Raw genomic sequence first — 14,418 nt, 5'->3', positions numbered from 1 at the left:
CGATATGTATCCCTCCGCTCCCTGCCCACTCATGTATCTGTCTAGATATATCTTAAATGATGCTATTGTGCCCACCTCCGCTCGCAACAAGTTCCAGGCACCCAGCACCCTCTGTGTAAAGAACTTTCCACGCATATCTCCCTTAAATCTTTCCCCTCTCACCTAGTAATTGTGAACCCTAGTAACTGAGTCCCCCACTCTGGGAAAAAGCTTCTTGCTATCACCCTGTCTATACCTCTCATGATTTTGTAGCCTCAACCAGATTGCCCCTCAACCCCCGTTGTTCTAATGTTAATAATCCTAATCTACTCAACCTCTCTTCATACCAGGCAATATCCTGGTGAACCTCCTCTGCACCCTCTCCAAAGCATCCACATCCTTTTGGTAATGTGGTGACCAGAACTGTACACAATATTCCAAATGTGGTTGAACCAAAGTCCTATACAACCGTAACATGACCTGCCAACTCTTGCACTCAATACCCTGTCCGATGAATGAAAGCATGCTGTATGCCTTCTTGACCACCCTACTGACCTGTGTTGCCACCTTCAGGGCGACCTGAACACCCAGATCTCTCTGTGCATCAATTTTCCACAGGGTTTTTCCGTTTACCGTATAGTTCGCTCTTGAATTGGATCTTCCAAAATGCATCATTTTGCATTTGCCTGGATTGAATTCCATCTGGCATTTCTCCCCCCAACTCTCCAATCTGTCTATATTCTGCTACATTCGCCGCCGACAGTGCCCTTCTCTATCTGCTACCCCACCAGTGTCATCTGCAAACTTGCTAATCAGACCATCTATACCTTCCTCCAGACCATTTACGTATATCACAAACAACAGTGGTCCCAACACGGATTCCTGTGGAACATCGTTAGTCACAATTCTCCATTTTGAGGAACACCCTTCCACTACAATTCTGTCTCCTGTTGCCCAGCCAATTTTCTATCCATCTAGCTAGTACATCCTGGACCCCACGCAACTTCACTTTCTCCATCAGCTTACCATGGAGAATCTTAGCAAACGCCTTACTCAAGTCCATGTATATGACAGCTACAGCCCTTTCCTCATTTATCAACTTTGAATTCTTCGAGGAAGTGACAATCAAACCTTGAGGAATGTTAAGAACAGGCGGGGTGACTATAATCCTGAGACTTGGACTGACTTATTTTGCTATACTCAGGACTTTACAGCTTGTCTATGATGGAACAGTCACCTACTGGAATTTGGAAATCTCATTTCAATGGTAATGACAGAGATGAAGGACTCAAACACCAGCCGGAAGAGCTTTTATCAAGTGTTACGGCTTCCATGAGGCAAGTACTAAACTTAATATTGTTTCTTTTTTACTCCCAACCAAAACTAAACATGGTTAGAATATTTAATGATCCCACCACTTTACCTGAAGTCAGCAGGATGGGTTAATTCAGAGGGACTACTTTGAGCTTTCTCTTCCTCCTCTGTTCTCTCAGAGATCACGGTTTGAATTTGCAACTGCTCTAAGCTGGTCTCAGATACCTTGCTGGTTTCAACATCAGCCTGTTTATCCTTTTCTGGAACAGCTTCTGCATTTTCAATTCTGTGGCTGTCTGTCTCGTCTACAGGAGAGACTTTCTCTCCCTTGCACATTTCTGTGCCAGCAGCTTCATGGCTACTAAAAACATGCGATGGTTGGCTTTCCCCTGTAGGGTCATAGTGGCAGCTACCTGTCCCACTAGCACTTGGACTCTCAACGGTAAATTTGTAGAAATCCTGGGCAGGTGGCATCCGCTCACTATATTGGCTAAACGGAGGTTCTTCCGGGGCTTCCCCCGGGACAGAAGTCCGAAAGGGCTGCTCAGGTAGGTGATCACCATTTGACATCCAGGTATTGGTATCCAACGTCCCGTTGAGCTGCTCCATCACCTTGCTCAAGGGATTCCCTACACTGTTCATAGATGTGTCCTTCATCTGTGGTATTAACAGACCTGGCTGAGGGGCATCTGCATCAGACTCTCTATGTGTCACTACAGACAACTTGCCCTGGGAGTTGCAATCTTCTTCGTCAGCAATCTCTTGGGATTTCTGTAAACCCAATTTTTCATTCTGTTCTTCTTCTAGTTCAGCATCACTGCTCTGCTTGGACTTTGTGCCTTCTCTTGTTGACAGTTGTACCTCTGTATTTTTAGCATCTAGAATTTGTTCCTCAGATTTTGTTCTCTTCTTTTTGGGTGTTCTCCTCTTCTTTGCCAATCTATGGAATTGAAAGGACAAACAATAATAAACAGCAACTCCTTCAATGTTTCACAAAGGAATTGTACCGTTCACTGACTCAGATACAGCACCTTTCACAACCTTGAAGCATTCCAACCCACTTCAGATTAGCTAACTAACTTTTTTATTAATTTATAGTTACTGTTGTAATGTAGACAATTTGCAACCAAAAAAGTTTTTTTTAATTCATTTGGGTGTGTGACCATCTCTACCAGCATTTATGGCCCGTCTGTAATTGCCCAGAAGGCAGTTAAGGGTCAACCATAACTGTTGTGGGTCTGGATTCACATGTATACCAGACCAAGGAATGATGGCAGATTTCCTTCCCTAAAGGATATTAGTGATGGGATTTTCCTTATCATTTAATGACCACCATTATCTTACTTCCAGAATACTACTGAATTCAAATTACACCATCTGCCATGGTAGCATTCAAACCCAGATCTCCAGAACGTTACCAAGGTCTCTGGATTAATAGTCTGGCAATAATATCATTAGGCATCACCTACTCCCGCACAAACTCTCACAAACAGTAGTGTGACTAGAATTATATGTTTTTATAACATGTGATATCAGTCGAGAATTAAAAATTGGTTAGGACTTTTAGAGAAAGCAAAGCCCTGCCTGGTACTCAAAGGCATAGAAAGCAGTTAATGTCAATCTCTTTAGGAGGCTGGGAACAAAAATCAGATTGTATGTTTCCAGGCAAAAGTTAATCCACAACCCAACTCCTCAGTAAAGCCCTATTTACAATGGCTGACCTAATTACTTCAAGCTCTGCACTGTTCTCTTGGACATCTGGTGTGCTCTCTTCTCTTTCCAGCTCAGAACATGGAACTACGCTGTCATTTGGTGTAAGCGTAGACACCTCGGTCTCATTATTGAAGGGGTTGTAGCGCAGGGTTGGACTCCTAGTTTTGTTGTTTGATAGCAGACTCTCTGAAGTTCCAGATCGGGGACAACTGCTGACTGTGTCCGTCAACTCACCTTCTACAGAGAAAAAGGGTACAAAAACGTGAAAGCCATTGTTTATTTTGGGAATTGTTTTCATTTAAATGCAAGTATGTGTTTTCTTAAATTAAGAAAACAAGGAGATAAGTTATTTGATGCAGCATTTTAAGAAACACTGATAAGTTAGTGTACCATTGAGTACATCTCCCACAATTACCTCGGACTGCATCTGTAAACCTACAATTAAGACTGCACATCCACTCACTTATTATCAACACCACATCGCATGGAGAGATTAATTATCCAGAATTCTGAATAGAAAGATATTGCTGTCTCAGAAATATACTGAGGCTGCTTTAATTTCTTCTGTGGAAGTACAGGGGAAATGGATGATCTGAGTTATAAAGATAGGCTGGGATTTTTTCCACTGGAGCTTAGGAGAATGAAGGATGATCTCAGAGTTTTATAAAATCATTAAGGGCTTTGATAAGTTGAACTGAAGGATCTTTTCTCTAGGGTGGGAGAGTTCAAAACCAGGGGGCATATTTTTAAGATGAGAGGAGAAAGATTTAAAAGCGACAAGAGAAGCAACTTTTTTTCTTTACATAGAGGATGGTTTGTGTGTGGAATGAGCTGCCAGAGGAAGTGGTGGAAACAGGTACACTGGAACATTTAAGATACATTTGGGTAAGTACATGAATAGGAAAGATATGAAGGATATGGTTCAAATGCAGGCAAGTGGGACTAGTTTAGTTTGGGAAAATGATCAGAGTGGACGAATTGAACTGAAGGATCTGTTTCCTTAAATGGCTCTCAATCAAGTAAGCCACTCTTGTACAGGGCTCAGTTATGTTTCTGGTGTAATGAAGGAACCATTATATACAAAACAATACAGATCCGATGCAAAATCCCATTAGATGTCAAAACAGTTTGAATGAAGAACAGCAAGCAAATAGCCAAGAAAGTAAGGTGGAATACAAACCAAATGTTTTGAAGACCACACAAACTTATCTTAGCCAGATTTTGGAGGGTGAATTCTTTTCAGGAGCTGAAACAGGGATTAAAAAGTAAGAGCTGACTACTCCAGTTACAGGAGACACTGAGGCACCATTAAGCCAGCAGTGGTTAGTCATTAAGCCATTGCCAGGACTGCCATCTTTTTGAGGTCACTCCGGCCTGTCAGCTGAAAGAGCATTGCCAGTGTAAATCATCTCCTGCTTACTGCTTAATGTACTCAAGGACAATTCCAGAACATAAAATAGCTGCCAATCCTCCGAAGTCAATTAAAAGGATAGGGATAGTGGGTAGTAGGGGGAAAGGGAGTAGTTGAAGAAATAAAGGTTGAGGAAGACTCTCAACACTTGTACCAATAAAGACCAAAGGATTAGTTTATGATCAATTCTCCTACCTGAAATCAACCACCCTAAGCTGAGAGTTCTTGAAAGACAGACATGAAGAAGAACTGAACCAGAGTGAATGATAGTTTAGCAGAACTGTATCATTTTGGCAGAGTGCAACTTCAAGTTTATAATATTCTTGGTAAAGGGCACCTTTTTAAATGTCTAAATGTCCTCCACATTGGTCTTTGAAAAATCATAAGCTATATTTCTAGACGATTCCATCTGCAAAGAATCTGAACCCACCAAATAGCAACATAAATTATGCCTTGACAGAAGCCCCTTATATGGCATTGTAAAGATCCAGTTACACTTTGTAACTTGATTAGGTCACAATAAAATAAAAGGTGGACTAATTTAGTTAAATAAAATCAAAAACACAGCAGGCTGCAGCTGTACACACTTGGCGTTACAGAAAGTCATTAATTAGCTCAGGTTGGTTGCTGTGCCAGGACATAAAACAAAGTCAAATCGGAAAAGCATTTAAAAAAGGAAGTGTGTCCATGCTGATACTCTATACTGGAAAGTTAGGACTTATTTTAACACAGAGGAACTGCATTACATTAAGCAATTTCCAGGTTTCTAAACTTCTAATAGCAGTTCTACAGTAAAAACACAAGTAAAATGAGACTGCAGTCAATTTAAAGCAAAATTAAAATCCCTCAATACTACTCAGTGATCCAATGATTATAGCTGCAGTGAACGATAAACTACTCACAATGTGTTGGACTTTCGTAATATTAGTAATTAATAAATGCTCCTTACAGGCAAGGTACGTTTGTTAATGAAAACCTACGCCAATGCAAAAGGCGACTCTGTATGGGAGAAATCTGGCATTGCCTTCCCCAATGACTGCCAGGTTCTAGCCATCCGAGGTGCTAGTGACAGTGCTCCTGAGCTGTGCTTTAGAATATAAAAAAAGTTCTTAAAATGCAAGAACTAGTAAGATTGCATTTACCAATGAAGAATGTAGTGCAATTAAGATTTCTATGAAAGAGCCCTATTCCCAATGTGATTATAATATGAATACCACCACCACAGAACTATGATTCATTATCATGTTACTGATTTCAATGCATGATTTCCAGCCTTTACCTATTTTTCTCTGTCTGACATATTCCCACCGAATACACAAATAAACAACAACTTAAGCAGCCCCAGCAGGCATGCAATATGGGAATCAGTGTTAGGGGCGCGGCATGCAGCAAGCAGCAACAGTTTGTGATACACAAGCCTAAAAGAGTCCCACCTTCCCAGTCTGTGCTGGGTATGGACTGTGCTGCTGGAAAGACATCTCCAAAATCATAATCTATAATGGAAAGAAGAGACAGAAACAAAAAAGAAACAAAATCTGTAACAAATGAAAATCATGATACAATATTCAAATAGCATGAGATGAATTTCCATTGTACATGGATGTTAAAATTATTGATGGTTATTCCAGAAAACCTGCAGCCAATCCCACATTTGAAATGCCTTTCTACCATCCTTGTACAAGTGCTGGATATACTATGAAATGTGACGGCTATCTCCATAGGAAATAGATGATGTTTTGTGCTTTGGGACCTTTGGGTTTGAAACCAAGCAGATAGCTGAAATAAACGGCCACTGTTGGAAATGAGTTTGGAAATGATGCAGCAATATAAAAACAAATGTCCACAAATAGCAATCGTACAAAGTCAACAGCAGGATGACTGGTAGATGGGAAGAAAAACTTAATGTCTCTAACCTGACACACACCCAATGAAATTAGTAAAATGCTCTGTTTCAATGTGGTGTCCCTCTGTTTGACGAACAAAAGACTCACCAGAAAGTAAAAAATGCTGAGAGAAAAACACAGCTTAACAACATTGAATATTTTTAAATTGAGCCTCCACCCTCTTCACCTGCTGTGGGTTATTACTCAATTAAATTGCACTCAGTTCAAAGGAATCATGCCAGGCACCAATTTTCCACATTTTCATTATAGACAATAGTCACAAACCAATGAATAGCAATGGTGAAATATCACTGTTTGCATTCAGAGGGCTCAAAATACAACATTCCAAATATATTCTGTGGTGTAATACACATACAGTTTTTGAAATTGGAGAGCTGCAATTAACCAACATAGATCCAGCACACTTGGTAGTGATGCCTGTAAAGCAATGCACCAAATCAGTGAGCGTTAGTGGCAAGTGATTTCATTGGGTGTGGTGCAGCTGGTTACAAACCTCAACATGATAATTTAGTCACTACTCTCTGGCCTAAAAGCAAAGTAGATTACAGTCTGCTGAGCCAATCTTGGGAGTCCCCAACAACAGTGAGCGTGCCCCACAATGATCAGGCTGCAGCAGCTTCTCTGGGGAATATACAATTCAAGTGAATTTTGTTAGCAATGTCCATATCACTAGAATGAATTAAAGATTAAGTAGATTAATGAATCGGTATTATCTTTAGGTGCAGCATCTGACCCGCTGTATAGACAATAAAAATGTTGAATACACAGCATAATAAAATTACAGTTCATTGCCTCCTCAGCCTCTCCAAATGATGTCCAGGAATATTCCAAATTGAAAGTAGATAGACAATTCATCTACATGAATTCACTGCTGATTATGATCCCTATTCTGAAATTGCATACTCAATGCTTTATAGATCTGTATCAGCTGAACATCCTTCAGTCCTTCATGTTTTCCAATTGTACTCATGTGAATTGTGCAGGCAGACTTTGCTCTGATTGGAATTCAATAACATTAAATCTATATTGTCTGAATGTCAACATTTTAACAAAAATGCTCCTTTTCCACTTCAAATCATTTTCTTGAATCCAGTAAACTCAGCAGGTCTAATTTCATAAATTATCCACAGAACTTATACAAAAAAAGTTTCAATTATTTGTTGAACAGCCTGCCAATTGAAAAACAAAACATACCTATATGTGGTCGTATCAGATTGCTGTCCCTCCAATGCACTGCAGGAACAAATGTAAGAATGTTCACACTGCGTAGTTACTGCCACTGGGTTATGTTATGTTATCTTATAACTTCCTGACAAAAATATCGACTGCTTGGTAGAAATGTTTACATTTCACCAGTTAAGAATGAATGACCAGCTAGTTGGCACAAGTCAACAAATTCAGTTGTAAGACAAAGTGCAATCCAAGCTAAAATATAGTTGTGGGCATGGCACCATCTCGTGTGTGGGCTCACCTTCCCTCCTCATTCTATCAATTAAGTTCTAGCAACATGTGATCTTATACAGGTTTATAAAATCATGAGGGACAAGGATAGAGTAAATAGCCAAGGACTTTTTCATAACGGGGAGTCCAAAACTAACGGGATAGGTATAAAGTCAGGGGAAAGATTTTGAAAAGACCCGAGGTGTAACCTCTTCACAGAGAGGTTGGAAAGAGTTATCAGAGGAAGTGGTGAAGGCAGTACAATTATGACATTTTAAAAGGCATACGGATGGGTCTATGAATAGGAATTGTTTAGAATGATATGGGCCAAATGCTGGCAAATGGGACTAGGTCAGATTCGGATGTCTGGTCGGTGCAGGTGAGTTGGGTCAAAAAGGTCTGATTTTTTTTTAATCCAAGTTTTAAAATTGTCAGGTTGGGGAGGACAATGTAAGATTCTTATTTTGTGCCATCTTTCCTTTTACTCCTCAGAGTATTCACTTCTCCATAACCAGCACCATCTTCTGACAGTGAATTGTTTATCAACTGAAATCACAAGTTTGATGATTTATTGCACTGTAACATATAAAAATCACTTTTCCTGCAATGTGAGCAAATTAGAAACATCCAAGATTTAACACTAAAAAAGTGTGTGCATGACTAATGCTGCTGAGATGTTTCTTGGTAGCACAATAATACCAGCTGCAGTTCCTATTTTTAAATGCAAGATGATCACGTATAGCAACACATGATTATGAATAGCAAAGAAAATACATTGGAGCAGATGGTAGATCCGTCCCTACAAATCCCCAAATTGCCCAGAAATGTTCCCTTATTCAGCAGATAAAAATAGGAGGGGAAATAAGATTGTTACATGCAGGGTGGGGCACAGGACAGAGAGGCCACAAGGTGCTGCTGGGGGTGAAAGAGGGACAGGCCAGCAGGTGGGGTGGGAGAGAAAGGGAAGCCAGAGAGGAGAGCTTCAACCCTATCAACTATCAAACACTCATAACTAGGAAAAGCTGAAATCACAGAGGTAATGAATCATTTTCAAACAAATGTAATAATCTCGGGTTTAAAGCTGCATATGTTCAGGAGCTACACGACTGAAAGATTATGATGGATGCTATTGTAATAAACACTGTGTCAATGGTTATACTCAAATAAGAGATGTAGTTAAATTATTCCAGCATTTTGAAAATCTGATTGAAATGCATTAGCAGCGACCTCGCCAATCTGCCAAAAGCAAGTTTAGGATCATACTTGTTGCGCAGAAATGTGTGTCACTTATGCTGAAAAAAGACTTTTGCTAATTTATGCCTGTTGCCTTGTGCCAATTTAAATACTGTGGCATCTAGGAAATTAATGCTTCCCTTGTATGTTGTGACATTAAGTTTAATGGAGTTGATGAATTCTTCTAATTCTGCTTTTGTGATAGGGTTTGAATGAAATCATGTCTGCAGTTCAAACCAGCTTAGAGCACTAACTCAGGAGGTGTGTTATTACGTGACCACATTGGTGTTTTTTTCATTCTTACTAACTTTTTATTAGGCAAAGAGTAACCCTCAAAAACAAAAAAACTAAAGGATGCTTCCTTTCATATTTATTAAGAAATACTGTATAGCCAGTGGGAACGAAACTGCTTTCCAAATCAGTATAGCATAGGTGAGGGTATTTTAGTTACTCATACTATTGCTGCACTGATGGCATATCTGCTGCTAAAAGGAAATGCAGTACAGTAGTTAACAATGGAAGTTTATGAGCCGTGGATAATGGTATTATGCATCAAATGATAATATAAATCTGATGCCCCTTAAGGATCCAGATGTTGAAACCTTCAGAAAATTGTCAAGTAATCCTAATTCTGCATTCAAGAGTAAAAGTTTAAGTGAAAAAACTGTTGGAAAGTTCCATAGTCTCGAATGATGTGTCAGTAGGCTTATGGTATACTTTATAGATTAATGTAAAAACTGAAAGAACTGCAGCTGCTGTAAATCAGGAACAAAAACAAAGTTGCTAGAAAAGCAACGGTATTCTGGGGAAGGATCACCGGACCCAAAATATTAACCGATTTTTTTTCTTCACAGATGTTGCAGATCTGCTGAGCTTTTCCAGCAACTTTGTTATAGATTAATGTATTTGACTTGGCTTGAAGCATTGACAACTCCTGAAGTTCTGCTCCAGCAATCATTTATATAGACTTTCTAACAGAAGAAGACAAAACACCAAAAGAATTGCAGATGCCAAAAATCAAGAACTAAAACAAAGTTGCTGGAAAAGTTCAGCAGATCTGGCAACATCTGTGAACGAGAAAACAGTTAACGTTTCAGGTCTGGTGACCCTTCCTCAGAACGGAAACTTGAAATGGAACAGTTTGCTTTGCAAGCCACCAATTTTTGTAGGTTGGAATGTGCTAACTCCAGAAGGAAAATAACATGGTGCTTTGCCTGTGGTCTCCTTAAAACAAGTATTCCATATCTGAGTGTCTATATAGACTTGTAATATCTGTTGGTTACAGTAGTTATTTGTGATTAGGCAGTATAGCGGTCCTTCTTTCACAGTATATGCAGACTTGGTCTCCATGATGCTGAAGGTGGCATACCACGTAACCAATTCCTGTACAGTGTTTACAGATACATCTGTATTTAATAATTATTAGTTGGCAGTTATTCTGTACAGTACAGGGTCAGTAGGCAAAATCGTTCCAATGCATGCTTCTCAGGCCTGCTACATAATGTTGAGACAAGGTAAATGTTCATCTCTGATAGTAAGATGACTGAGAAAATCAGGTCCCCATGTTCATTTGGCCATTCAATAAGATCATGGCTGATCTACAAATTAATTCCACACAATCAAGTTTGTTCCATTTCCTTAATATCTTTAGCAAAGAAAAACCTATCAATTTCAGTTTTCAAACTGATTTATCTGGTACCAACTGCCATTCTGCAAGAGGGTTCCAATCTTCTACCACCTTTTGCGTCAAGAAATGATGCCTAAATTTCATTCTAAGGAGGGCTGGCTCTAATTTTTTTGAATATGCCTCTTAGTCCAAAACTCTACAAAGAATGGAAATAATTAGGAACAAAATGAACAGAAGTAGGTCATTCAGCTCCGCCATTTTAAATCACGAATCCTGTAGCCTAACCCTTAGGTCCATGGCCCACTACTCACGATGAAATCATGGCCGCAGTTCAAACTAGCTTCAAACACCTAACAAGCCATACTTTACTCAACTTTCTTTCAAAGTGACTTGCAAGAGTCAGCGGGAGACTCCAGGATGTGGATGTTTGCTGCATTATTGCAATGCAACTGTACATTGTCTTGCAATGGATGTTTGTGATGGACAATGCATTTGGAAGCATTTCAATTACAAAAGCACATCTCTGTAACTTGTACTTGTGCTTTACCATATAGATCCCACAGGATATGTTCACATTATTAACTGCTGAACCATTTGCATGATACAAACTTAAACATCACACCTGAGGATGCCTTTATTTTCTCTGCCCTCAGTGTAGCTCAGCAATGATTAATTTAATTACAAGTGGCACTGATTAATATGATTAAGTTGTCTTTTGACAGATATTTTTAAACGACTCAGAGTTATTCATGTTGTACATGCATGCTTTCTTCATTCCTTAGATTGGGGATGGAAAAAGCTAACATATGAGCTCTTCCAATAAGTCATTTTCTAGTTCTGTACTCGAGACAGTTCAATTCATTTTTTTTGGGGGTGGGGGGAGAAGGGGTAAATTCTGCTGATGAGAGTTAGGGATGGTAATTTCCATGACTCTACCCAATTGCCTGAAAGGCAATGCTAAATAAAAATTAAAAAACACCCTCTATTTATCTTCACTTTGGCTATTATTGCACTACTTATTCTACAACAAAGAGCAGTTCATTTGCCCAACATCCATTTCTTGAATGGTCACTAAATTGTGATTAGGATGGGATTATGCTGGTACATTAATCTAGTGATAGAGTATTTCACTCTCAGTGCACCACAAAGGTTGGACATCTGGAAGGCAATGCTAGGAGGGTAGTTTAGTCTGACAACCTCACAACCTTTAAACAGCACTTGGACTGAAGTGTCATAATATTCGAGGTTAAGGGCCGAGTGTGGGCAGCAGTGTATTTTTGTGGTACAGACTCCAGAGACCAATGGGCCTCCTCTGTATTGTATGTTTCTGTGATTCATACCAGCCAGAACTCCCAAATCAATCACTGCAAGCATTACAAGCTCAAAGCCATGAAAACACTCAACATGAAGGAGTGTAGAAAGAGATGACCAGATTCTTTGGATACAGCAAAAGATCAGAACTCACCCTCACTGGAGGGTGCGATGGCGCTATCATCCCATTCTAGATTAGTGGAGGTGACAGAGTTGAACGAATTGAGTGACAGGCTGTCAGAACCATGCACAGAGTTGGGCAGGCGTTCTTCGAAGTCCAGCAAGTGCTGCGGTTTATAATATTCTGGCATATATGGAGCCAGGTCCAGGTAGGGGACGTCCTAGATTTAAAGAAACAAACAAACGTACAAGTGAACAGAATGACCAGAAGCCAAAAAAAACCTCCTTAACAGTAAAGTTTTATAGTGAAGAGCCAAATAGAAAACAAATTTCTTTATTAGTAAAACCTGCACATTTATCAGGTACGTACCTCAGACTGTCTTCAAGAGAAAAGGGCTCTCTAGATGTTCCAAAAAACTTTCAGAAACACATCTCAAACTTGCCACAACACATATTAGAGGCAGAAAACAGTGTGGAGCTGGATGAACACAGCAGGCCAAGCAGCATCTCAGGAGCACAAAAGCTGATGTTTTGGGCCTAGACCCTTCATCAGAGAGGGGGATGGGGAGATGGTTCTGAAGTAAATAGGGAGAGAGGGAGAGGCGGACCGAAGATGGATAGAAAAGAAGACAGGTGGAGAAGAGGGTATAGGTGGGGAGGTAGGAAGGGGATAGGTCAGTCCAGGGAGGACGGACAGGGCAAGGAGGCGGGATGAGGTTAGTAGGTAGGAAATGGTGGTGTGGCTTGAGGTGGGAGGAGGGGATAAGTGAGAGGAAGAAAAGGATAGGGAGGTGGGGACGAGCTGGGCTGGTTTTGGGATGCAGTGAGGGAAGGGGAGATTTTGAAGCTTGTGAAGTCCACATTGATACCATTGGGCTGCAGGTTTGCCAAGCGGAATATGAGTTGCTGTTCCTGCAACCTTCGGGTGGCATCATTGTGGCACTGCAGGAGGCCCATGATGGGCATGATGTCTAAGGAATGGGAGGGGGAGTTAAAAAGGTTCGGGACTGGAAGGTGCAGTAGTTTGTTGCGAACTGAGCGGAGGTGTTCTGCAAAGCGGTCCCCAAGCCTCCGCTTGGTTTCCCCAATGTAGAGGTAGCCACACCGGGTACAGTGGATCAGTATACTACATTGGCAGATGTGCAGGTGAACATCTGCTTAATATGGAAAGTCATCTTGGGGCCTGGGATGGGGGTGAGGGAGGTGGTGTGGGGGCAATTGTAGCATTTCCTGCGGTTGCAGGGGAAGGTGCGGGGTGTGGTGGGGTTGGAGGGGAGTGTGGAGTGGACAAGGGAGTCGCGGAGAGAGTGGTCTCTCTGGAAGGCAGACAAGGGTGGGAATGGAAAAACGTCTTGGGTGGTGGGGTCGCATTGTAGATGGCGGAAGTGTCGGAGGATGATGCGTTGTGTCCGGAAGTTGGTGGGGTGGTATGCGAGGACGAGGGGGATCCTCTTAGGGTGGTTATTGCGGGGGCGGGGTGCGAGGGATGTGTTGCGGGAAATGCGGAAGACGTGGTCAAGGGCATTCTCGACCGCTGCCGGGGGTGGGGGGGTTGCGGTCCTTGAAGAACGTGGACATCTGGGATGTGCGGGAGTGGAATGCCTCATCCTGGGAGCAGATGCGGCGGACCACCATTTACAATCCAACCCCAACACTCAAGACATTTTTCCATCGCCACCCTTGTCTGCCTTCCGGACAGACCACTCTCTAACCCCACCACACCCGGCACCTTCCCCTGCAACCGCAGAAAATGCTACACTTGCCTCCACACCTCCTCCCTCACCCCCATCCCAGGCCCCAAGACGACTTTCCACATTAAGCAGATGTTTACCTGCACATCTGCCAATGTGGTATACTTTATCCACTGTACCCGGTGTGGCTTCCTCTACATTGGGGAAACCAAGTGGAGGCTTGGGGACCGCTTTGAAAAACACCTACGCTCGGTTCGCAGTAAACAACTGCGCCTCCCAGTCGCGAACCATTTTAACTCCCCCTCCCATTCCTCAGACGACATGTCCATCATGGGCCTCCTGCAGTGCCACAACGATGCCACCCGAAGGTTGCAGGAACAGCAACTCATATTCCGCTTGGGAACCCTGCAGCCCAATGGTATCAATGTGGACTTCACAAGCTTCAAAATCTCCCCTTCCCTCACTGCATCCCAAAACCAGCCCAGCTCGTCCCCGCCTCCCTAACCTGTTCTTCCTTTCACCCATCCCCTCGTCCCACGTCAAGCCACTCCTCCATTTCCTACCTACTAACCTCACCCTGCCTCCTCGACCTGTCCATCCTCCCTGGACTGACCTATCCCCTCCCCACCTATCTTCTCCTCTATCCATCTTCGGTCTGCCTCCCCCTCGCTCCCT

The 14,418-nt window shown here is 41.8% G+C and overlaps 1 protein-coding gene across 3 annotated transcripts in view; it reads right to left on the bottom strand.

Moving 5' to 3' along the window:
- The window catches only part of plekhm2 (pleckstrin homology domain containing, family M (with RUN domain) member 2), a 65,477-nt gene that overhangs the window by 25,276 nt on the left and 25,783 nt on the right, over window positions 1–14,418 (bottom strand). Inside the window, exons 6-10 of one of the 3 annotated variants that reach the window (XM_048561176.2) lie at window positions 12,087–12,273; window positions 7,516–7,554; window positions 5,851–5,910; window positions 3,015–3,243; window positions 1,403–2,233 (exon numbers count right to left, since the gene is read on the bottom strand). In XM_048561176.2, the coding sequence (XP_048417133.1) occupies window positions 1,403–2,233; window positions 3,015–3,243; window positions 5,851–5,910; window positions 7,516–7,554; window positions 12,087–12,273 (1,346 nt within the window). The remainder of the gene's footprint in view (window positions 1–1,402; window positions 2,234–3,014; window positions 3,244–5,850; window positions 5,911–7,515; window positions 7,555–12,086; window positions 12,274–14,418) is intronic. The other 2 variants (XM_048561177.2, XM_048561178.2) reach the window with 2 other exon arrangements.

This window comes from Stegostoma tigrinum, chromosome 28 (genome assembly GCF_030684315.1).
Source record: "Stegostoma tigrinum isolate sSteTig4 chromosome 28, sSteTig4.hap1, whole genome shotgun sequence".
NCBI classification, from domain to species: domain Eukaryota; kingdom Metazoa; phylum Chordata; class Chondrichthyes; order Orectolobiformes; family Stegostomatidae; genus Stegostoma; species Stegostoma tigrinum.
The sequence above is the reverse complement of the archived record's forward strand: the minus strand, read 5'-3'. Positions and strand labels throughout refer to the sequence as shown.